The sequence below is a fragment of the Bombina bombina genome, chromosome 2 (genome assembly GCF_027579735.1).
Source record: "Bombina bombina isolate aBomBom1 chromosome 2, aBomBom1.pri, whole genome shotgun sequence".
In the NCBI taxonomy this organism is placed as follows: domain Eukaryota; kingdom Metazoa; phylum Chordata; class Amphibia; order Anura; family Bombinatoridae; genus Bombina; species Bombina bombina.
The window spans coordinates 615977044-616004378 of record NC_069500.1 but is presented as its reverse complement, the minus strand read 5'-3'; the positions used below and the strand labels follow the sequence as shown (position 1 = coordinate 616004378).

The 27335-nt window shown below is 34.7% G+C and overlaps 1 protein-coding gene across 1 annotated transcript in view; it reads left to right on the top strand.

Annotated features, from left to right (window-relative positions):
- GLIS3 (GLIS family zinc finger 3) overlaps window positions 1-27335 on the top strand; it is a 591890-nt gene that overhangs the window by 437932 nt on the left and 126623 nt on the right. The window contains exon 9 of the mRNA XM_053702545.1: window positions 11833-12014. Within this exon, the coding sequence (XP_053558520.1) occupies window positions 11833-12014 (182 nt within the window). The remainder of the gene's footprint in view (window positions 1-11832; window positions 12015-27335) is intronic.

The following is a 27335-nucleotide window of genomic DNA, read 5'->3' as shown; positions in this document are numbered from 1 at the left end:
CTGAGGTCTTCATCCAAAAGAAGTCAAGCCAAGCAAGTAATCCCAGGACAAGGCCAGTAGAGCTGGTGAAGGCTTACGGGATACTAGTGACAGGTAGTCCGCAAATATAGTAGCACTAGAACACTTTATTAGATACTGGCCAACAGACAGTGTAGCAAGTGGTAACAAGTATGGCATAGAGTAAAGGCAACAAATCATACTCATATTGTTTGTAATTTACATTAGGGGTGTTCCATGGGAATCCTGGGATGCTGGACAGTGAGCCTCCCAGCATCCTGTTAAAAAGCTAAGAGACCAGGAAAGGTGTGCACACACACTTAGAAGGGGTACGTGTTCAAGTGGCAGTGCAGATGTCCATGAAGGACGGCAGATATTACTATGGTGCAATGTCTCCCAAAGACTCATGGTTAATGAATAGCTTAAAACGAATACATTGCCCTCTGAGGGGAATGATCATTTAAGCAATTTGACATTTGTATTTATTATTTATTTATTATAGTATGAATAAAGGGAATCAAATGTATAAACTGCAGATTTTGATAAATTAAAGATCACATAAAAAATATAAATACTGACTAAAGATTGTCTTTAAGATTGATTGTTTCTTTCATTTCTACTACATAATAAAATAAATTCTCAGATTTGCAGGTTTATCCAGAATTAACTTTCATTTAAGTATTATAATATTTAGGGAGTGGCTCTCACTACTATAGATATAGACTGTGGCAACCATTTGTTTTTACTTGTTGGAAAATATATTTTCTTCAATATTTCTTCTGGCAGCTAAAACTTTTTTATTTTAATTGGCCTGTCTATTGTATGAAAATGTATTCATGTCTGACTTCATATTTGTCACCTCCACAAATATATATAAAATTAAATTTCAAAATTCCAAACATATATCCATTCACAAAAAAATTATACTTATACTGGTCTACTACTTTTAATATACTGTACAATACGGGTGTTCTTACTTTAGTGAGACAGGGTCTACTTGTTTGCAAAGTATATAATAGCATGAAAGGTGTTTCTTTATTTTATTACCACTGATCACTAATTTCACTTGCTCACTAAGAAGAAAACACAAACTCTCTATTTTCTCCAGTTTCTATGTTATTCTGTGGAAGCCGGTAATTAGGAACAAATAAATATGCTTTAGGCCTAGTGAATCATAGGCATTGGAGAGGTAGAAAACTCTATAACAGCATAGTAATGAACTAAAAGGGACTAAATTGAATATTGGATTACAAAAGTATTTATGTATTTTTATATATTTCATTATTTATTTTTCAATGCTATTAGCAGCAGAAGGTGCACACAAAGGGACATTATACACTCGTTTTTTCTTTGCATACATGTTTTGTAGATGATCTATTTATATAGCCCATCAAGTTGTATTTTTTTTTTAATGTATAGTTTTGCTTATTTTAAAATAACATTGCTCTGATTTTCAGACTCCTAACCAAGCCCCAAAGTTTTATGAGAATACCGTCAGCTACCTTCTCCAGCTTGCTCCTGTTTGTGTAAAGGGTCTTTTCATATGCAAAGAAGGGTGAGGGGGGAGTGTCTTATTTCCCACTTGCAGTGGGTTTTCCAGCTACCTTTTCCACAGAGCTAAACTGAGAGCTTCTAAGTAAGCTTTTAAACAGTTTTATACTGGATTTTTATATCAGTATCTGTGCATCTTATTCTTTATAGTAGTATGTATTACATGCAGTTATATAAAAATTGGCGTATACTGTACCTTTAAAAGCTCCTTTAGTTTTTTTTTTAGTCACATTGGTACCTCATGCGTGTCCTCTATACTGACTTTTGGAGACAAGACAGTAACTGATTAGTGAATATACTCATTGTGCCCTCACTTTAATTTCAATCATGTTTTCAATAATATGGTCCTTATCAATCCGTGGCTGTGTAAACTGTGAGATTTACCCTTGAGGGCATTTTACACTTTTTGTGATCTGTATTAAAACTTGTTTTTTTTATTTTTTTATTATTTTTATGTTACAAACTGTATAATATGCACATGATATGTTTCTTTACGTTTCTAACTATTTGAAGTCAGTATACATTCACCAGGCAATACCATCTGTGTTGTTTAAATGCATTGCTTCACAATCTTTCTTTAACAGCTTTGCAAACGTAATCCCACAATTGCTAACAGATGCTATACAATGCAAATTTTTTCATAGTAAAGTATGGAGGGCACAGCTGCCTTATAAGCAGAGGTTCCAATAAACTTAGCAAATCACCCTGAAAGGAGACACAGAATAGAGTGCATTACCGCATCAGCTTTTTCACAAAGCAGAATAACTAGGGAAATAGTTGGCCATGATGAAAATGCAAAACCAAGGAAGTATAAAAAGAAAACAAAAAAAATACTTTTTTAAAATCCTTCTATGTGTGTTTATTATTGCAAATGGTGATCTCCTTTATAAGCTGGAACATTAAAGCACATTGGCTGCTAGGATATGTATTTCAAAGCCTAATTGTTCACAACAAATCATAAATAAAATATCTTGATGTTCTAGGGTGCTTTAAACTAGTGTAAGGTGCTGAATGGCCTGATAGAAAAGTTTATAGGAAACAGAGTATTTGCTGCTAATGCCAAAAAAACAGCCAGCTAATGAAGGTAAAGCTGTACAAGTATCAAACACTGAGACATCCCCCATTCAGGTTCCAAGCATTATCTGTAAAATATTCATGATGATGAATGTGAATTACCATTGAAATTGTTAATGAATTTGAAAGACTAAAATAACCCCCTTAACACCAGAATGTGAGGAAGCCCAGTTGGTGAAGAAATGTTCCTTGTTAAAATTATTTAAGGTATATGCTCCATAATTAATTTATGTACTTTTGTTAATACATTGTGGGCTAGATTACAATTGGAGCGCTAAATATCGCTTACATGCAAGCGAAATTTGCCATGCACTGAGTAATACCAGAGCACACTAATGGAAGCATTGCGCTCACGAGAACGCACTTTCATATGCTCCAATGGGAACCTCATTCTGAGGAGTAAGTAGCACAGCGATGGGCAGCAGTTTGTAAATATATATGTATATGACTATATACATATATATGTATGTGTTAATATGTGTATATAAACACTACACATACATATATACAGTATAGTATGTATATATACATATATATTTACTGGGAACACACAGTTCCCATAGACAATGTAAAGGCATTTTTCAGAGCAATTTTTTTTTAATTCCCCACTCCCACCAACTTTAGACTTCAAAAACTGCCTAGTGCATCTGTTTTTATTAAAAAATGCTACTTTTTTTAATAAAGAACTATAATGTCCTCTATTTTGAGGGCATTTGCTGCACTTTTGAAAATAAACTAGAGATTGGATAATTTAGAGCTCCACTTGTAATCTGGCCTTGTATTTTTGTAAAATATTAAAAAAGATGTATAAGGCAGAAAATATAACAAAAATCTTTTCTTCAAATGTACTCTACATGAGTTTATGAAATATTTTAAAGGCAGTGCGATCGAGAGACAGACTCTAAAAGGATAAAAAAGAGAGATTTACCTTTTTAGCAGATTTTTCTTTTTTTTTTTTTTTCTAAACCTGTCAGGTGCTGTCAATCCAATCTTGGTATATGGCTCTATGCACTGTTCATTGCAACTCACTGAATGCATGGACAGCACTTATTCCTGTATTCCTGTATGATCAGCGTTAACTGACAGGAGAGCCAAGACAGGGCAGCCATGATTTACCTCACTATAGGTAAACATTCTAATATATAATGCAGTCTGTTCCAGAGAAACAAATGATATATATATATATATATATATATATATATATATATATATATATATATATATATATACACATACATATATTGCTTGGTTTCCAGTGAACAAGGGCTCAGTAATCTTCATAGACCTTAGGCAGATGCTCTGTTTGTCCAGCATTTCTATGAAAGCATCAAACAGAGATATGAGGACAGAGGGCTTACATTATCTATCAACACATTATGAATCAGCATGGGATAATAGCCAGGATGCCAATAACAATACCTCTGTGAATCTAATTCTTACAATATGTTCTGCATTGAAATCTCTAGACTCCTTTCTTAGTAATCGGCAGATACATTGCAGAGATAGTGTATAAGATTTGTGGGATTGGCTTTAGCCATGATGTTGAAATGGGCACAGCTGTGTCTATTTCTTTATCTTGGAGGGGCCTGTACAGTTTTTCAGTTAATAATGTTTATGTAACCTCTTGACTGCCAGAGCTTTATGTACAACATTTTGCAGTATTCTCTAGTAACCAAGGGGTTATGTGTTTAATTTGTTTTTTACATTTAGATACATGATCTTTATGAACAGAACTGACTAAGTATACTGTGCTCTGATTAAATACATCACTGCTCATTCAGGAAAGAGTCAAATCTGCGCTGAAAACAATCCAAGTTTCTTTTTTCTGAAGAGCTACTATATTCACATATGTGAGTAAACCGGGAATTCAAGGAAAGTGATTCAGTAATCATGATACAGTCTATAAACGTCTAGTAAGAGTGGCCTGTCTGGCAACATACTCTATTGCATTGTCATCTTATTCTAATTTGGACTTACTCATAAGAGTTGTGAGTGAATCTGAGAACTAGGAACACAAACATGAAATGTGGAAGAACACTGTGAAATCGCTTTGGAATGTATAAAATACACCCAAATGAGTGAAATAACTGTTAAGTGACACATGGAAATATAATCATAGCAAGAAAATATCTACTGTCACTCTCATGAACAAGCATTCGTTTTATCAGTTGCTCCTAAAAAACTATTTAGTAGTAACATCTCTGACTTAGTTATTCAGCTCTTTGTGCCATAAATCGATGTAGGTGCAGAAGCAATATTACAAAATAGGAGAGAGCTCTATTTAAACCCAATTTCTGTTGCAGTGCATGTTTCTACCGACAGACCAGGAAATCTCAACAAACCTTTCCTCTGCTGTTTCTCAACGAGATTAAACTGCATATTGGGAAGTTTTGCTTTCACAGTATACTTTGCTGTTTTAGGAAGAATATACTCATATTCTAAAGAGCCAGATTAACCAGTAGCAGATTTACTTAACAACAGAGGGCCTTGGTAACCCCCCTCCCCAATCAGGTAACTCAGTAATAAGCAATAGTAATAATATGCATGCTTCTCTGTATAATGATTTTGGCAATATATGTATAGCCTGGCCGCTTATTATTGTAGGACAGACAAGCTGTGCAGCAGAGACCAGGTTATGCATTGCAGTTTTATCAGTTTAATAAAAGTTACTTTAAGATTTGTTTTTGAGAAAAATAAATGCTAGAATGCTTGGCACACTTTCAATATGTTAGTAGAATGGACAGATGTGTCCAATATTTGTTGATTCAAACTAAAGTTGCACAACTTTTGCCCATCCCTAAATATGATTAAAATATTCTATTTGGTGCCATATACCCTGAAACACTACCCAAGAAACCAGTTAACAATTATCTATTATATGACAAGATTTAGCTCAATTTTAGGAGATATCCAAACAAAATCCACTAAATGACCCAGAAGCACTGCTAAGTAAACTCATATTATGTCTTCCACTTGGCCTGCATTATTTTTTAGTGCAAGGCTTGCCAGCTGCCTTCTGTTTTTGTTTAATATAGTGTGTAGTTCTGTTCAAACAGAAAAATGAAAACCACATACATAAAATAAAGGGGCATTCCCATGAACACACATACAGCCTTATTTGGATTAAAGTGCTGTCCCATGCTTTAATTAAAAATTCCTTTTTATTTTTATACAGACAAAACTTGCCAGCTTCCAAATTTAAAAGCCCATTAACATCACTAGGACAATCAAAGATAAAACAAGAATGGATATTGCTTTGTAGTGATCTGGATTCAATTGATTACAAGATAAAGTTTCATGAGACCAATACTTTTAGTCAAAGCTTCACTTGTAACCACTCCACTTAGATTAACATCACCCACACTGTTAAAAATAGATTTTACCAAGAACATATTTTTTACCTTCATGGATAAAGGGGCATTTTTTACAAGTAAATAAATAAAAAAAAATTTTTTTTTAAAGAAACATAAAGAAAGGGATTTTATCTACATACAATGTAACTGCATTTATGTTTTTTTTTATCCTTCTGCATATACCTTGTTCTTTGAAGAATTTCACATATAAATATTGTATCCTGTATGTAGACCATCAAAAGTAGGGATCAAGGAAACTACTGGGGTGTTCTGAGGGTACAGCACCCCTAATCATTACTATATTACAGTATCACCAATGCTCACAAAGGTCAGCTGCACAGTGTTTGCTAGACAGATACTTTTTACAAGTACAGTCCTCTGTCTAGATTAGTTACTGTATCCCAACAAAGAGTTATTCCCGCCATTAGGGCAGGTGACAAAAAACAATAGTAATAATGCTCTTTTCTTTCTTTCTCTTTTTGTTACATATCATGGAGGAGAACCAGATGTCATAGAGTCAGTTAGTTGGTGTACAGTGAATATCCAGCATGCTTTGCTGTAAGGTGTTATAAGTTAAACATAATTCATCATATGGCACCCCTTTTATTATATTTATATTTTCAGTTCTTATTTTAGAGGCATATACAGGCCCGTGAAGTGTGTGTGCGCATGTACCATTTATCCAGCCTTTTTGTACCATGTCTCTCTCTCGCTCTCTCGCTCTCTCTCTCTCTCTCTCTCTCTCTCTCTCTCTCTCTCTCTCTCTCTCTTTATATATATATTTATATATTTAAAAAAATGGGTCTAATGGGTTGGAGAAAAGGCAGAATTGGGTAATAATACAATATGGTGACATTACCTTTATTATGTAGTATTCTGGCTATCTTTGTTAGTAGATTTTAGAACCATTAGTGAAACTTTTTCACATTTTGTTATGACATTGGGGATGATTTATCAAGCCAGTCATCATTGGGCATTTTGTTAACATACACAGCTGTGTTAAAAGCCCTAATACCTCTAAGAGCAAAGAAGCACTGCTAGCAACACTGAAAAAACAATTATTACAACCAGAACTCTTTGGAAACACATTTGAATCCATGTAATTGTTAAGCATTCGCTGTTTCTTTTTGCTAACGTTCTCTTGGTAAATAGAAGAACATTTGTCTCAGTTGTGAAACAGTGGTGTCTGTGGGTGTTTTAGAGGCATGGTCCTGATTTGTCACCTAGACTGCAACTCGGCATGAAGGATTTAAAAAGCCACAGTTGCGCTACTGTAGTCTCTTGTCTCATGATCATGTCTCAATATGTCAAATCTATCTCATTTTTCATTTTAGTTTATTTTTCTTCAACTGTTTTCAAGTTTTCTTTTGTGCATATGCTAGATTGGACTGCTATGTAGTAGGTGGGTTCTTTATCATTTGTGTAAGTTCATTTTGTAAAGTTTACAATGCCAGTATCCTTGACAGTGGGAGTCGTTCTATGTGGCGGGAAGTTTCACAAACACATTTTATTAAATTAAGGCCATTGATGTAATTTACTTATTTGATATACACTACCAAACTTTTACATATAGATGGCTTAACAATTTATTAACAAAATTGACTGCAAGTTAATCTCATTATAGCTGAAATTCTAAACCAAAATATTCAGCAACACCCATATAGTGCTCTATTTAGTCTCTGTTTTGTATATTATAGTTATAGTGGAAACACAAAATAAATATTTATTGAGATAAGAAAAGGGAAAAATCACTTATGAGCATGAGATAAAGATGAATGAGGGAGAGTAAAAAGAGAGTTTAGATATATGGAAATAAATAGATAGATACATTGAAATAGAGAGAAAGAGAGAGAGAGGGATAGATAGATAGATACAGTAGATAAATATACACCTAGATTACAAGTTGTGCGTTCGTGTTTTAATGATGACAAAATGGTAATTTCAGCGTTAAAACAAGCACCGCAGCCATTACAAGTCTTATCGGTATAGGTGTACCCGCAAGCCTTTCAGCCTGTAACGCAACATTAGTCCCGCACTCAAAAAAAATGAAGTTTTTTCATGGGATTCCCATAGCGCTGCTATTATGAGTTTTGCGGTGAGGCTAAAAAAACTGCGTTATATCCTAAAACGACAAGATCCGTAACGCCATCTAAAAGCAGTAGTTATGAGTTTTACGCTACAAAACTGTTACATAAAACTCATAACTAAACTGCTACAAAGTACACCAAACACCCATAAACTACTTATTAACCCCTAAACTGAGGCCCTCCCGCATCACAAACACTATAATAAATTTATTAACCCCTAATTTGCCGCTTCTGACATCGCCGGCACTAAAAAAAAAATTAACCGCTATACCACTACTCCCCGACATTGTCACCACTATTATAAACATATTAACCCTAAACCGCCACCCTCCCACATCTCAAACACTATTTAAATATTATTGACCCCTAATCTGCCGTCTGCCCCCACTATACTTAAGTTATTAAACCCTACACCGCCGCCACTATAATAAACTTATTAACCCCTAAACTGCAAGCCCACCACAACTAAATATACTAAACTATTAACCCCTAAACCAAAATCCCCCACAACGAAATATACTAAAGTAAACTATTAACCCCTAAACCTAACACCCCCCTAATTGTAGATTAAAATTACAATTTCCCTATCTTAAGTTAAATTAAAACTTACCTGTCAAATTAAAAAACTAAGTTTAAACTAACAATTAAACTAATATAATTATTAAACTGAAATTAAACTAACTACCAATTAAATAAAACTAAACTACACATTAGTTATCTAATTACAAAAAAAAAGACTTACAAAAAATAACAAACGAAATTATCAAAAATAAAAAAAGAATTACACCTAATCTAATAGCCCTATCAAAATAAAAAAGCCCACCCAAAATAAAAAAAAGTTCAATAAACTACCAATAGCCCTTAAAAAGGCATTCTGTAGGGCATTGCCCTAAGATAAACAGCTCTTTTACCTGTAAAAAAAATACAAAGAACCCCCAAAAGTAAAACCCACCACCCAACCACAGGTAAGTATGTATTTAGTTTTAAATAGGTATTATTTAGTTAATAATTCTAAATTTAATGTAGCTCTATTGTAATTATGTTAAAGTTAGGGGGTGTTAGTGTTAGGTTTAGGGTTAGGTTTAGGGGTAGGTGTAGGGGTTGATAGTTTAATTTAGATTTTTGTGATGTGGGGGGCTGGCGTTTAAGGGGTTATTAGGTTTATTTAGTGGTAGTGATGTGGGAGGCCAGAGGTTTAGGGGTTAATAGCTTTATTTAATTGCGGCGATGTTGGAATCAGCGGAATAGGGGTTAATAGATTTATTATATTGTGGGTGATTTTGGGGTGGAGGGCAATAGGCGTTAATAACTTTAGTATAGTGGCAGCGTTATCTGGGGCGGCAGATTAGGGGTTAATAACTGTAGGTAGGTGGCAACGATGTCGGTGGGGGGCAGATTAGGGGTGTTTAGACTTGGGGTTTATGTTAGGGTGTTAGGTTTTAACATTAGTTTTTTTCCCCATAGACATCAATGGGGCTGCGTTACGTAGCTTTTCTTTCCGCGATCGCAGGTGTTAGACATTGATGTCTATGGGGAAAGCGTGCACGAGCACGTCAAAACAGCGCTGGTTTTTGGTGCGGTATGGAGCTTAAAAGCACCATATCGCACGCACAATTCGGGTTTTTAAAAACTTGTAATGGCAGCGCTATAAGGGGTTAATCAACGTAACTTTTGTTGCGTTCATTAATTTCCCTATAGCGTGCTTAACTCGTAATCTAGCTGATAGACAGACAGATAGATAGAGAGAGAGAAACATTAGTGCTAATTTCAAAATAGTAAACTTTTTATAGTACACAGAACACAAATGTGATTTGCAATTTCTAAAATGTTATGTACACATTTGATAAACTAGCAAAAGTATTTACTTGCATATAGTTTGTAAGTTTGGCCTGCCCAGAGGTAAATGATAGTTTAATGGATTCATTTATTCCTAGAAGTTTGTAAACATTTTCCAACATTGAGATGCAAAATTGTTTATTTCCCCATTCTTCTATGGTCCCAGAGGAGATGGCTTTGCTCTTAATAGTGAAAGATCCTGTATTAACTGCTAGTGGATCTGCAGTAAATTGTACTGTAGTTAGTTATCCTGCATAGCATTCATACTCAATACTGGCATACAACTGAAAGTACTCAACTACTTATCACCTTCTACAATGTTTCCAACATTTGTTTCATAATTCAAGACATATGGTGCAGTGTTTTATTTCTGCTGTTCAGATCAGTTCAGAATTGAAAATGAAAAAGATGACAGAATGTACAAAGCTGTATGCGTCACGGGCTGGTTCAGAGCACATAACCAAATGAGCAGGAATAATGCTGAAATAATTACTGAAAAAATTAGAGCTGATTTCTAATGCCATTTTCTTTTTTTAGTAATTGCACAGTCAGTTCTGGAGACTTTTAAATTAATTATGGGATTGGAATTAAACAATGTTGTCAGTGTTTGAAAAATGATACCCTGTACCTTGTTCATAAAGGGACATAATACTCATATGCTAAATCACTTGAAACTGATGCAGTATAACTGTAAAAAGCTGACAGGATAATATCACCTGAGCATCTCTCAGACATCCCAACTCTCCCTGAAGTTCAGGTAGTCCCCTTGATGCAGCAAATGGAATGCCATCTCCCTGAAACTCCAAGTACCATGATCCAATGTGGCCCAAATCCGGAAAAGTGTTTCTTTAAGGAATGCCTTTAGTTGCGGGGACATTATAGAACCCTTAAAGCATGCACCAGTAACCAAAAAGCCCCCCCCCCCCCCCGATTTTAATAAAATAAAGCACAAATACTACCTTATTTACTGCACGTAATTAAACTTTGTATTCTAAAATATTTAAGCATTCAACAAGCGTACGATTGCTGAAATATAGGTTTGTTGTATGTGGTTGTGCAATAAAGCTACTTTTTTTTAATGTGAGTTTAGTGGAAAGCTACTTTAATGATAAGTCTCTATTTTATTTATGGTTTCAAGGTGTCCAATATATAACTGGGTGGGAAGTGGGGGTGGGGGGGTGGCGTCGCAGTAGCGGGTGAAGCCACCTCCCTGAAATGAGTTTTTGCAGGTTGGGATGTCTGATCTCTATGTAAAAAAGGAAGATATTTTACCTCACAATCTCCTCAGCTCAGCAGAGTAAGTTCTGTGTAAAAAGTTGAAGAAATGAACAGCAGCCAATCAGCATCAACAGTGCTGAGATCATAAAATCGTTTACTGTGATCTCATTTCATAGTAAACTTCCTTAAACTAAATAGGGAAATAAGATGAGTGTGCACATAAGCTCACTCCCTTAGCTGTCCTGGGACAGACATACTGATTTGCTGCTTAGAAGTCCTTTACAATGGGATGTGGCTACTGAGGAACTTTTGAGGTAAAATATCTTTCTGTTTTACATAGAGATGTTCAGGTGATATTTTCTAGTCAGCTTTTACAGCTATGCTGCATCACTTTCAAGTGTTTCAGCATTTGGGTATCATGGCCCTTTAAACAGGAGCGCATTTCACTTATCTTTCTTAATAATGTTCTTAAAGGGATGTACAGTAGGAAAATAAGTAAAATGTGCCTTGAGATTAGACAAATGTCTTTTATTTTTATGTTTTCAGTACCAGAATTTAAACTTGTTTTTAAATAAAATATAGTAGATGATTTTATATACAATTGTACAGTATTTAATAAGTGACTTCCCCTAACTGCTATAATAGTAGACAAAATTGTGATAAAATCTATTGACATATATATTCATACTCATTGTAGCTGTTTTGTCTAATGTCAGGTTTTCGGGTCCAGCACCTTCACCTCATCATCTGAGCCCACGGAGACTTAATGCTCCCCCAGGTATGATGCAGAGGCGCACTCCACAGCCCCCCCAAGTACAGCAAACTGGAGGGACCTACCTGAAGGCTTATCCCTCCATAGCTAACACCTCGCTGCAGCCAACAAGTCTTCATGTCCAAGGTGAGAAAATGATCTTCTAATTTATGACTAAATTCTAGGAAAGCAGCACACTCAGAGGTTATTTTGGCCTAGACTAACTAGTGCAGCAGGATTTATGGGGTACTGCCCATTTTGAGTGATAGTTTTATGGAACAATGCCTTCCCAAACCTTTGCTCTTTAAATATTTTAAATATTTATTTTATTAAAGGGCCATAATAATTGTAGCTATAGTTGCACAACTCAGATGTGTAACTAGCGCTGCTGATTGGATCAGCGGTGGGTTCAGCTCAGGACCAGCAGTATCAATGTTATACATTAGTGTTAGATAACACATGTAATTTATTTTTAGGGCATTACTGTGTTAAAAATGTAAGAAAACAGGTGACATATCATATTGCTGGCATCTACTAGAGTGCATATACATGTTCCAGTCTACCGTTACCTTGAAACTACACATATTTACTGTATTGCTTGTAAGTGGTACTCAGCTGAATTGTAAGTGATGTAAAAAATAGAGCTCTGTGCCAAACGTCTAATTCTTAGTAGCCTTAATTTCTGCAATTCACCAATACACAGCGTAACTGAAGGATATAATGGTTGGTGATGTCTATAAGGAAATAAAGTACTTATCAGTATATTTGAAACAGCTACTTTAAATACACTTTATTTTGAGTTGTCATTAACAAACTGCTGCCACTGGATACTTGTATTTAATCATCATATACTTTAAAGGTTTAGTAAAATGTATTATGTTACACTATAGAGTATCAAAGCAAAAGGTTTATGCCTGGGCAACTGTGTAATTGTCTCGAGCAGTTAGTTAATATTCAGCTAGATTGCAAGTGTTGCGGTATGGCTTTTAACGCTGAAAAAATGGCCATTCCAGTGTAATGGCCGGGAACGCATATTAAGAGTCGTGTCGGTATAGCTATACCGCAAGCATTTTAGCCTGTAACACAACGTCAATTCTGCACTAAAAAAAAATTACGTTTTTGCGTGGGATTTCCATACCGCCGTATTACAGGTTGTGAGGTCCAGCTAAAATGCTTGCATTACCGTTTTTACCCACACGATCCATTCCGTCATCTGAGAGCAGTAGTTATAGATTTTGCGAAACAAAAGTGTTTCACAAAACTCATAACTAAAGTGTTACAAAGTACACTTACAGCCATAAACTACAAATTAACTCCTAAACCACCACCCTCCTGCTTCGCAAACACTATATTAAATTTATTAAACCCTAATCTGCCGCCCACCCACATTGTGACTATTAAATAAACCTATTAACCCCTAATCTGCAGCCCACCCACATCGCCAACACTATTTAAATATATTAACCCCTAATCCGCCGTTCCCCGACATTCCCGCCACTATAATAAAGTAATTAACCCTTAAACCTCCGGCCTCCCACATCGCCGCCATTATAATAAAGTTATTAACCCCTAAACCTCCGGGCCCCCCACCACATCACAAAACACTCAATTAAACTATTAACCCCTAAACCTAACACCCCCTAACTTTAAATTAAAATTGCAATATAACTATATTTAAATAAATAAAAACTTACCTGTGAAATAAAAATAAACCTAACATTAAACTATACATTAACCTAACATAACTATTCTAATAAAATAAAAAAAACTACCAATTAAAAAATTGAAATAACAAATTTAAAAAGCTGTCACTACGAAAAAAATAAAAAATAAAAAAATTTAAAAAATAATAAACACTAAATTATGAAAAATAAAAAACACTAAGCTTACAAAAAATAATAAACGAAATTATCAAAAATAAAAACAATTACACCTAATCAGCCATATAAAAATAAAAAAGCCTCCCCAAAATAAAAACAGCCCCTAGCCTACAATAAACTACCAATAGCCCTTAAAAGGGCATTTTGTAGGGCATTACCCTAAGTTAAACAGCTCTTTTACCTGAAAAAAATACAAAGTTCTCCCAACAGTAAAACCCACCACCCAACCAAGCCCCTCAAAATAAAAAAACCTAACTCTAAAAAAAACCTAAGCTACCCATTGCCCCTAAAGGGGCATTTGTATGGGCATTGTCCTTAAAAGGGCATTCAGCTCTTTTCCACTGCACTTAAAAGGGCATTCAGCTCTTTTCCACTGCACTTAAAAGGGCATTCATTTTTTTTTACAAAAGCCCAAAGCACTAATCTAAAAAAAAAAAACACCCAAAAAAAAAAAAAACTTTCACTAACCACAGAATATCTACTCACGGTTCCTGAAGTCCAGACATCCAACTCCATCCAGGCTGTGAGAAGTCTTCATCTAGGTGGCGACACCTTCATCCATCTCGGGGACGTCTTCTATCTTCATCCCAGCGTCACAGAGCAGAGCCATCCTGGAAGCCAATCCCATCCTGTGCGGAGCATCCTCTTCATATGGTCATCGAAATTGAATGCAAGGTAGCCGTTTCAAAACAGCCAATAGGATAAGAGCTTCTCAGCTAAAAGAGCTGTTTAACTTAGGGCAATGCCCTTCAAAAGGCCCTTTTAAGGTATATTGGTAGTTTATTGTAGGCTAGGGGGTGTTTTTATTTTGGGGGGGCATTTTTATTTTTATAGGGCTATTAGATTAGGTGTCATTGTTTTTATTTTTGTTAATTTTGTTTATTATTTTTTGTAAGCTTAGTGTTTTTTATTTTTCGTAATTTAGTGTTTATTATTTTTTGTAATTTTTTATTTTTTTTATTTTTTTCATAGTGTTAGGTTTTTTAAATTTGTGATTTAGATTTTTTAATTGGTAATTTTTTTTATTTTATTAGAATAGTTATGATAGGTTAATTTATAGTTTAATGTTAGGTTTATTTTTATTTCACAGGTAAGTTTTTATTTCTTTAAATATAGTTATATTGTAATTTTAATTTAAAGTTAGGGTGGTGTTAGGTTTAGGGGTTAAAAGGTTTATTTAGTGGTGGTGATGTGGGAGGCCAGGGGTTTAGAGGATAATAACTTTATTATTGTGGCGGCGATGTCGGGGAGTGATGGATTAGGGGTTAACACCTTTTATTATTGTCGGGGATGTCAGGGAGTGGCGGAATAGAGGTTAATAGCCTTTATTATTGTTGGTGATGTCAGGAGCGGCAGATTAGGGGTTAATAATTTTATTTAGGTGTCTGCAATGTCGGGGAGCGGCAAATTAGGGGTGTCTAGACTCAGGGTTAATGTTAGGGTGTTAGGTTTAAATGTAACTTTTTTTCCCCGTAGACATCAATGGGGTTGCGTTAAGGAGATTTTTCATTCCACACTTTAGGTGTTAGTTTTTTCTCTAACACTCTCTCCCCATTGATGTCTACGGGGGAAAGCGTGCACAAGCACGTCAAATCAGCCCTTGGATTTTGTGCGGTATGGAGCTTAACGCCACCATATTGCACGCACAAGGAGGCTTTTCAGTAACTCGTAATGGCAGCGCTATGGAGAGTGAAATAACGCAACTTTTTTGGCATTAGTTTTGCACCCTGCTTAGCGCAAAACTCGTAATCTAGGTGATTGTTAATGAAGTTATAGAACAGAGCAAAGATTTAGGGGATTTGGTGTCAATTTATTTGGTACATGCATTGAGTATGGTTTATGTAGATCTTAGTTCTATCCACATATTAAAATAAATATTGAGTAGAGTCAAGATGACTAAAAAACATCATTTTAAATGCACATGCACAAAGGTATCTTTCTATACATTTCAGGGTCACTCCTTCCCCATTGTATTAATAAATAAATATAACAATATGCATCTTACTTTGAAATTATAGTATTGAAGCCTCCATTTGCCCTGGTCATTAGGATTTACTCGTGCTTGTCTGTATACAAATAACTGTAACAATAATTTGGGATGAACTTTCAAATGTTTGCATGCATGTATATGATCCTTAGTTGTAATTCCGTTATAAAGGTGCCTGCCACTACACTTGCCAACTAGCCAAGTTCAACTGACACCAAGATGAATTTTGAAAGTATTAATACTTAAAAGGGGTAGTGTTGGATTTAAAGTCTTGAAAATTTTGATTAAACACAATTGTCAATGTGTATTGTGTATTATTTTTATCACTATAGAAATGAAAAATAAAGCTATGACATGCAGTAAAACAACAAAAATGTTAAACATATATAGATATATATTTCTATATATGCTTTTTATTAAATAAAAATAGTCTGAATTTAAGACCATTTAAAATGAGGCCCAATGACTAATGCTCTATCAAATATTATTTAGGAAGTGAAATCATTTTTCATACAAATGCATTTTCCTGACAAATAACCTTCTGTAATTACAGTATTTTTTGTTACATTTAGTCTTTTCCCACTAGACATAACCATTACCTACTCTTGCTGTTTACTTAAGATTTCCCCCAGAGAGCATTAGTGCCACTTTCCTGACAACTTTTACTTAAGGTCATAGCCCCACTTAGTGTGATTTGTTGGACCTGCAATGGAGCAAAAACATTAACCCTTTATATAGTAAATATATTTAACCTCTCCCTTGGCCAACTGAGGGTGATGCTATGTTGTTTTTGTATAAGACGATAAACAGCCTTTACCATATACTAGTTCCTATAGAGGATGAAAAATAAAAAAATTACTTCTGAAAATGCTGTTGTCTTGAACTAATTGCTGCATTCCGTATTGATTGTAAAGAGGATTGTTTACCTTAGCAATTAGCATTTTTTTAAAAGAGCTCATGTATATGATCCTTATATGTATACATAAAGACAGTGTGGAAAGGAAACAGAGGTGCCACAATGCCCTAGTACCACAAAAACAAAGGGTGATGCACCCAATGGTGCTGTTGGGGCAAGTTGAAACTTCAAAGTAGTCCAGCTCACTATGTTCAACCGACTGTGATCCAAGGCCAAAGCTTCTTAGAAAATTCCCGAATACCTATGTAGGGATGAAGAGCAAAAAAACATAGCCCAGTACAGCATATACAGGGACAAATAGGTATGGAGTAATTACAGTTACAAAAAGGGAAGCACCTCCAGGTGCAATATGGGCAAACTTGGGCTTCACAGCCACCAAGTTGACTGATCTCCACAGCAGAAGACTGGATGTGCTCCAATATCCCCAAAAAAGATGTAACAAAGTCCACTGCAGCAGCAAGTGTACATAAAAACAGTATCTTTACTAAAACAAGCGTCACGTTTCTCAGCCTCTGTAGGGCTGTTTCCTCAGGCTATTTATCATTCGGTTCGACACAGTGAGCTGGACTACTGTGAAGTTCCAGCAGCACCATTGGGTGCATCACGCTTCTGAGTACATTTCTTGCATCATTCATATTACCCTTTGTTTTGGTGTTACTAGGCCATTGTGGCGCCTTTACAGATCATCATTCACGAGGATTTGACCATCCTTTGACAGAGAGCTGCCTCGTTTTGGATGTTATGGACTTTTTGTATGTTTTGTATTTGTTTTATTGATATATGTTACACTATTAGGTAGGAAGCGCCCACCTATGGGATTATTTGTGCTTTAGTGCATTTATCTAATTTATATTTACATAAGGACAGTGACTTTCAAGCAAGGTGTTAGGACATAGTTGTCGATTCCAATCTCATACACACACACACACATAATATTTACAAGAGATTTTATCTCCATTTTCCCAGAATGGCACTCAGAAATACTGATAATGAATGCGAATCACTGAAATACTAAATGGGTTAAAGGGCCCATGCCTGTGTTTGGCAAACTGATAGAGCAGCCTTTATAATAAGTGTTAAACAATATGAATGCCATTTGTATATGAGCATGATAGGTATACTGGGTATATTTGTTCAATTATGTTTTTTACACTTTTACAATATGAATGCCATTTGTATATGAGCATGATGGGTATACTGGGTATATTTGTTCAATTATGTTTTTTACACTTTTATGTTTATTTATTTACTTTAATTCACTGTTTATTCATTAAGAAAACCTTGTTTTGGCAACAGTGTGGGATATTAACTTCCATAAAATGTTCACTCAGCTAAGTGATGAGATTAAAAATATTGCCAAAAGTTCCAAACCTCGCTGTACAGAGCAATGGTATGCCTTTGCTGAATATCTATTACAATAAGAAGATAGGAACGTGAAGTTCTAGATTCTGTAACTCCTGTGTCTTCAAAACACGAATTTTGGAAGCTCTGTTTAATGTAAAAACCCGTGCAACTGATCTAGGTTACAAATAAACAGAATGGAATGAAAACTGGTAAATCCTGATCACAAAGATGCTGATGGAAATCAAATTTAAGATGAAATTACTGCAACTTAGAATCACGAAAATGAAAGTATGAAATAAAAAGAAAGATTAAAAGAACAGGTTTGCTAAATGCCATTTCTAGATGTCTCTTCCATGATTTCCATTTTCTCGCAATTTCCTGCAGCTCTTGTTTGGTGTAGGAGATATCCTGTATCTGTCTATTAAATACACATAAATATGTAAATGTCTGTCCCACCAACTAGTGAGGGACTATACAATAGTGCTGAATATCTGTTTAATAAAGCTAGACCATATATTAATATATGATCTAAAATAGTGTCTGTTACCATTTCAGAGTGTATTGCACATGCACAACATAATAGAATTATTTCAAATTATCTTTGAATACTGTCAAACATGTGGTAAAGGATAGTTTTGCTAGTCCATGTTGTTGCCAAAATAAAGTCCAAAACCTGTAGTTGGGAGGATTGTGAGTACCAAGCCATTGTTGTCCCTGCATTATATGGGGGATTTTCCGGCTATCTACTGTGGTCCGATCTTAAATTTTCCCAATACAGAAATAATTATATTGCATGGATTGTAATCGCTCAGACTTTGAAAAACTCAGATCAGGAGCTGAAAGACCAACCAATAAACATAACCTAGAAGATTGGAATCTACCCCAAAATAGGTTATTACACTCTGCTGCTGGGGGTGCCACATGAATTTGCACTGAAATATCCTCTCCTTATACGTGTAAAATCTCAACCTTCATTTTGAGTAATATTGACCTTATGTGTTTTGTAATCCACACTAAAACAACATGTTAATAAAACCCTCTGCATTTCACAGACAAATATAAAATAAATCATGGCATCACACAAATTTCAAAAGTAAACACGAGTGTCAAGCAACTAAAAAGGTTGTTAAAACCACTTTAAACAAGCTTTTTACAAATTAATTGAATTAACATACTGTGATCCTCTGTGCAAGGAAGACACATGCTAAGGCCTCTATTTTGCTTTTCTAGAATCTTGAATAGACCTAAAAATCTAATTTGATATGTACAGAAGTGTGTTTCAAATTTGATCAGATGCCTTTGCTTAAATTAACCTGCATGTGCATATATCCTATCAAGCTCAAATAATGACGTGTGCCTTTAATTCTTTGCTTAGCATCTTGAATCCAGTATTGAGGTTTCAGCCAATATGGACAGCATGTTTCTCTAGTGAACACAATCCCAAATTGATTCGACTGCTAAAAGGCCTCTGTTTTGAATTTGTTTTCAATTGAAAACCTTCCTGTTTTCATTTGTTAAGTTGTTGTTGAAATCTAAACAGGGAATCCAAGTCGAAACTGACAAATACAATGGCAATTCCACACCTTTAAACTTTACATTATACATGTTTTGAATGAATCCCTTTGTCTAAGGTAAATACTCATACTCATTTGAAAGTGGAAAATGAACCTTTTGTAATCAGAAGCCATTATGATTTGTATATGTTTATGATTATACATACAATTTTAATATTTGAAAAGTTTTTTTTTTATTTTCTTCAATAATAATTGATTGAGAAAATGCATTTTTTTTATTTGGCAGCATATTCGTCTGAAATCAAATAATTTTCCACAAGAAAAAAGTGGCTGCAAATTATATCATCTTCTGTAATGGGATTTTAACAGATCTTACATTATAAATCATGAAACTGCTGTTAAAATTTAGTCAAACATTATAAGCCTCACTGTACACAATGAGATTTGTCTTTTCTGAATTTACTTAACAAAATGGCAGAATCCAGATATCATAAATCGTAATTATTCAAAATTAAAATATATAATATAATTAAAAAAATTGTGTAAAAGTTATCCACCGCCAGCAAATAAGACAGGCAAGGGAAAAGGTTATATCCCATTTACAACAACATTGGTTATAGAAAACACATTATATAATAATGCAAATTATTTTTTTATTATCATATATATTTTAATTTTGAATAATTACAGAAGTGTGAGTATACAATAAAAATAAACACTTTAAGAATAGGTTTGCCAGGCACCATTTCTAAATGTTGAAGTCTTGATTTATGTTAAATCTCGTTTCATACAGATCTTGTTCAGTCTGTGTGACCAATTTAAAATGTATTGCACATGCACTAAACAATAGAATTATTCCAAGTCATCTTGAAATACAAATGTTGAAAAGGTAATTTTCCCACAAAATCCCTTTAGGAGTCAAATTTACATAAAAAATTGTCCACAAAAACCTATTAAAAAGTATTGAGAATAACCAACTTAGCACTACATTGGAAAGACTATGTAGCACCAATATCAGACCCAAAAAATCCATCTCGCAACTATATTTGGCAATACAAAATTCAAAGGGCGAACTAAGTCGCCTGTCATGCTTAGATGGGAAACAGACACAAACATAACATTAGAAATGCAAGAGTGGCATGATTTATTTTATTCTTCTTGTAAGGGATTAATTAGTGCTGATTTAAGAGAAAAAAGCTTCAAGACCATCTTTCGGTGGTACTTAACTCCAATCAAAACATCACATTACATGGAAGGTAGAAACAGAAACTGTTATAGGGGGTGCAAATCAGTTGGCACTTATATACATATGTGGTGGGAAAGCCCCTGAGTAACCCACATCTAGACCAATCTATCGACTTATCTTAGCACACTCTTAGAAGAACAAATATTGCTAACCATATCTCAGGGGCTATTAAATGCTCAATTTCCGAACTTCAATAAGCATATTAACACTTTCATCAGAATACTTTGCACGGTCACAAGGGTGGGTATTGCTAGATATTGGAAAGAGGGTGTACCGACATGGCAGGAGATATTGGAAAGATTTAAAATGACATACTCTTTACATGAAACAGCGGCAATGATATTAGGAACAGTGGACGTATTCCACAAAGTCTGGTTTTATTGGATAACGCAACCAACTTAATTTATTTAACTCAATTCTACATAGAGGGAAAGGAATATGAACTAAACAGGGAACAGGAAGATGAATGGGGGTTTACTCAAGCTTAGTAAGGGGTTGGACTGTTTACCAGAGTAGATCATTCAACGACTGTTCTCCTTCCTCATTAATGGGGGAAAATAAGAAGTATTAATAAGAGATGGTAACGATTATTCAATCCTAAGTGACCAAATGTTATCTTTGTTTAGTTGCTTTTATTATATAGTAATAGGAAAATTATATATACGACAATTGTCTTCTATAAGAAATATATCAGGTATGATATACTAGTTTTAAGAACAGGGTTATCCCTAGGCTGACCATATTGCCGCTTTAAGAAGGAACACATATGAAAAATACATATGTGAGGGTTCTTATACATAACCATTTCTTTAAACAGCCCTGAAAACAGCCCTGACATATGTATTTTTCATATGTGTCCCTTTTTAAAGCGGCAATATGGTCAGCCTAGTTATCTCCAAAATGTAATTCACTGTGTAACGAAAATTCACAAGAAAGAAATAAGAATTTGAGAAGTCGATTACAGAAATCATTATGTTCAAGTATCTGATGAGCCGATAATGTAACCAACTGTATAAGGCATGTATTATATTTAACAATGTTATTTCAATAAAAAACATTTTATTATAAAAAGTATTGAGAAATTGCGTTGTGATGGCCTTGAACAGGACAGTCCTATGTTGAGTTTAGGGCATGTTCTCTGCGAGTCATAACACATTGAAACCCCACAATAAGGGTTGTATATACTGTATGTCATTGCTTCTTAAGCTTATTTCTTTCTTGGCCTCTCACAATGTACTAATTCTACCACTCACCAAGATGGTCACTCACTTTATCTTATTGAACGTCAGATGCCAATGTTTTTTCTCACACATCACCAACTCCCCAATTCCTCTTTCTTATCACCATCCCCTAAATTGCTGCATATCAGACTTACTGCTTTGCCATCACATTCAACATTCAATATCTCTAAGATTCCATTTTTTCCCCCAACTCATCTCTCTCCTGTCCTGAGCAGTTTCTCTCATGATTGCACCACAAAACTTTTCACAGAGGCCCATACCACTATGTGAGGCCCATACCAAATGTAAGTGGCAGTGGAGGAAAACACTAACCTCGGCTGACTTTCTGCACTACTTCAGATGTATGCTGTACTTCTCTGTCATTAACCTCACTAAACAGAAGAACTTTTCAACTGTTGTATTAGCTCCTCTTCTTACTCCAAATGCCTATTTTCCACTTTAAATACCCTCCTCTGTGCATCTCTATGTCCCCCTACCAGCTCCATTTCAGCACAAGACTTTGCCAATCATATATAAAACAATTAGAAATTAAATAACTTCCCACCGACAATGCCCAGTCCTCACAAACAAGCCCACATACTCAGGTTCAGCCCCACCATCACCCACAAACACAAAGAACACCACTATGAACATGTGACAGAGGGTGATGTATCACTGATATAGTGTCCTCCCATTTTACTTCCATCCCATTGATCGTTTCCCCTTACAAAACAGCAAAGGCTCATTATCTTATTTCATTGGTACTATCTCTGAATATGTATATAGAGGAAAGGAAGCCTGTTGGTTAGGGGAGGCAGGTTGGTATTGAACAATAGGACATGGTGAAGGTATTAACAGGGTTGTTTATTGGTCAGTCTATACTTTTTCCTTGGCTCCATCTGCAGTAATACTTTTCATTGTCTTATTGAGTTTGAGTTTTCCTGTACTTTGTTACATTGTTATAAAACTAGATGTTGGCACTAAAACCCTCCAATAAATAATAATAATATTATTAATAATAAAACCCCCAGGAAGCCTTTTTTTGTCATGTTAATCCTTCCACAGACAGACCTACAATTTATTGCGTAGCAAATCATTATAGCCCACTCTGGCAAATAATGTGTTGTACTTTTCAAAATCTCAAGTTCCATCCTTGCAAGAAAATAGCACAAACTAAGGGCCAAATTCACTAAATGATGGATGTTAATAATTTAGTTAAAATGCAGCATTTTCCCCCATTTATCCTTTTTTGGCTTTGACATGTAAAATTTGTGCAGCCAAGTTGTAACCTGGCTTTATTTTATTACATAACTAAGAACTAACAGTAGATTTGGACACAGTCATCATTGCCATAGATTGCTGTATAATTAGAATCCCCAAGTGTTAATGTTAAAAACAGACAGCCATTTGGTTTCAGTATTTTCCAATCCATTCATTCATTCGTTAGATTCATCAGTGTGTTTCCCCTTTCAAATAAATGCTGGCTTTTGTTTGTGATGCTGGCAGCTTTAACACTAAGAGATGTCTGACCAATTCAATTGCAATGCTTTCCAGCTCATCTGTTATTTATTTCTCTATCTAACTCAGTCTGTATAATTGTTATTAGTTAAGGGTGGTGGATTTCTGCTTCATTATTTTGAGCTGTATATAATAATAATATTGCTTTCCATATTTAGATGAAGTATTTTGTATGTCTAATACACTCCATATAATTATAGTATATAGATAAAGTTGTATAATTTCTTCCTTTTCCTTGAAATAATTTAAATGTTTATAATATTCAAGAGCTGATATAAAACATAGGAGCCCTTCATATCAAAGCATAATAATATCCTTAGTACTTGATATATATATATATATATATATATATATATATATATAAAATCAGTATTAAAATATAGAACATATGGACATGGTAACACACTATTAACAAAATATGTTCTTAAAACCCAAGAATTAATAGTGTACCAATAAAACACAATAATGAGACTAGAAATGTTATGTAAGCAATCACTAAGCCATTCTCAGTGAAGCTACTGTGCATTGTCAGCTAAAATTGTTGGCCTGAAGAAAATGTCAGTTTTAAAGTGATACAAAAATACTTGACTTATATTAGAGGTATAGCTATCCAAATAACCAATTCTAAAGTCAGGGATTTTATATCATAAATCATTAGAACCTCTGTTTTATAATATTTAGCAAATAAACTATCAGTCATTAATTAGGGTAATTTACTTGAAGCGGTAATACATTTTTTTTTTAATTTTAAATATGCCCCTAATTGAAATATATTTATACAAGACAATAGGCTTCTTTTATACGGCTACATATGTAGTTTTGGATCCCTTGTAGTGCAAGTCTGTAACTGCAAGTTAAGAAGTAGTCTACAATGACTAACAGGCCTTGCTCTCACGCTGTTGGCTGTTTAGGAGTGCTTGTGCAATGTTAAAAGCGGTGGTAGATACCACCGTCCAGGCTAAGAACACAGGTGGACAGGTTCCCTCATTAGAAACATTGTCCGGAACCATATTGTTAAATCGGTACCTATAGGTTTAAAAGTACAAAGTCAATTAAAAACTCATTTTTTTTATCCTTTTTTTTTAAGCAACAATGTATTGTCTAAAGATGCTTCAAAGTCTGTTAAAGGCAAGAAAACCATTGCAACCAGTCAAATTCCAGTATGAACTCAATATTGTCACTGAGTTTTGAAAAGTCTGAAAAGTCTCTTAAGTCTTAATCCATGCTAACTACTTTTATATTACAATTCCATGGGATTTAAAGAATTGGGATGGAATTAAAATGTGTTTTTATTCTGTTAGTTTTTCTACATTCAGCTTGTTTCAGTAAGTCTGAGCAATAGTATTGTTATATATATATATATATATATATATATATATATATATATATATATATATATATATATATATATATATATTCTCATGTCAGAGAAGTCCTTTGCTGATTTGCATGTGCTTTATCTCTTCTTATTTTTAGCCCTGAATAACTTTAATGCCTGTTAATCAGAGGTTTGGAAATGTTCTTTGGGATTTATGGTGTTTTGTTATGATAGTATCACTACAGGTGAAGGTTAACAAAGCTGTACACCTTGCTGTGTCAAAGTTGAATTCAAGGAAGTCCCACACATCAGTCATAATAGGATCATGATGTAGCAGGGCTTTGCTTGACAGATATCTGATTAGACTGTAGTTTTCCAGAATTCACTGCACCGTCCGTCATGTGATTAAAGCTGGATAGCAACAAAAAAATTTTTTTTTTGGTAATTATAGTTTTATTTAAGTTAGTTTTGTTTACATTTAGTTTGTGTTTATTCCTTCATGTAAATAATAAATTGTCCAGCTTTAGTTAACAATTATAGCCCTGTAACGTAGTCACTAACACATGCCTCACAAATGTCCTGAAACTTGCGGTATTGCCATGGGTTAGGAGGTCTGCCTGCTATCCTTCCTGCAGTTTTCTCCATCCGTGCAGATGTCCCAGTTTCCAGGGACTGTCCCGCTCTGCCCTTGACACACCCTAACTCTGCCCAACCTTGCCCATGACCCACCCAATTCAGTCAGCAGAACACTGATGGCCCTTACACCTTGTCCATAAATCCCCTTCACTTCCCTGTCTTGGAAAACCACTAGGAAAAGTTGTGAGATATGCTAGCATTATATATACTGCTATATTGCATCTTTAGAACTGGTAAACGCCCCTGTATTGCTATTGTTCAGATTCTTCTTTAATAGCTTTTGGCCATTTTAAACATAGACACTGTGGGCTTATTCCATCAGTACATTTACCAATTTAACATAGCTTTTATTTTATTTATTTTTTACTTTGTTTGAAGTAAATTTTAAGCTGTTTTTGTTGTGACTGGATAGAGGAAAATTCTACAATTAAAATCTTGACAGAAATTCATAGAAAAACACATCTCAACTCAAACAATTCTCTTACAAAGTCCTTATACTCTGAAGCAGGCTATAATCAAACAGATCTGAAGCTAGTTAGTGATAATGGTTTCTAAAAGACATAAAAACAATATAAAATAAAGGCAGATGTACCATTAGGCCAACAAAGCAACTGCCTAGGGCCTCAAACTTTTAAGGGTCTCATCAAAAACCCCAATGTTTCAAATTGATGAATTGTCTTCTTCACATCAAAGGATTTCATGTAACAGATCTGCCTCGCCAGCTCCAGAGCCTATTCTGATGTAAAACATGCTTTTTATTCAGAAACTTAATGGTTTCCTAATACTAATAGATTAAAGAAAAATAAACCTCATTGGTGTTATGCAGTGAAGGCAGGGCCTGCATTTAAATAGTGCACATGTTTTTTTTTTTCTTTACAACTTTAGTCTCTTTAAAAAAGAACAATGTCTAGTTGACAATGGTAAAGAAAATATTGCGAACATTAATAAATCACAGGGGCTTGTAAAGCAGAAATTACCAGTTACTGTGAAAGAAGAGTACATTGCAGTATATTATTTGGAATGATTTACTTCATGTGACAAAGTGTGCAATTATTTGAATTGTTTTCTCCATAAATTAGAGAATTGGTTCACAATATTTCACAGTGAGTAACACTTTACACCAATATATAAACCTTTCTAGAGCCAAGATTATTTGGAAAGCAATATTGTTTTGTTTTCATAAAAAAGAAAATAATTATTAACTAACAGCTAGATTACGAATTTTGCGTTATGGCTGGCTAGCTACTAACTTGCAAGTTATTTCCACCGCTCACCTTTAATAGCGCTGCTATTACAGGTTTGCAAAAAACCTGCGTTTGTGGGCAATATGGCAGCGTTGAGCTCCATACCGCACACAAATACCAGTGCTGCTTTGAGCTGGTTTGATGTGCTCGTGCACAATTTTCCCATAGACATCAATGGGGAGAGCCAGCTAAAAAAAAGCCTAACACCTGCAATGACGGAGCGTAAAGCTCCGTAACGCAGCCCCATTGATTCCTATGGGGAAAGAAAATTTATGTTTAAACACCCTGACATAAACCCCGAGTCTAAACACCCCTAATCTGCCACCCCCGACATCGCCAACACCTACATTACACTTATTAACCCCTAATCTGCTGTCCCCGACATCACCGACACCTATCTACACTTATTATTATTATTATTATTGCTGCCACCACTATACTAAAATTATTAACCCCTAAACCTCTGGCCTCCCACATCACTAACACTGAATAAATATATTAACCCCTAAACCTAAGTCTAACCCTAACCCTAGCACCACTAACTTTAATATAATTAAAATAAATCTAAATAAAAATTACTATTATTACCTAAATAATTCCTATTTAAAACTAAATACTTACCTGTAAAATAAACCCTAAACTAGC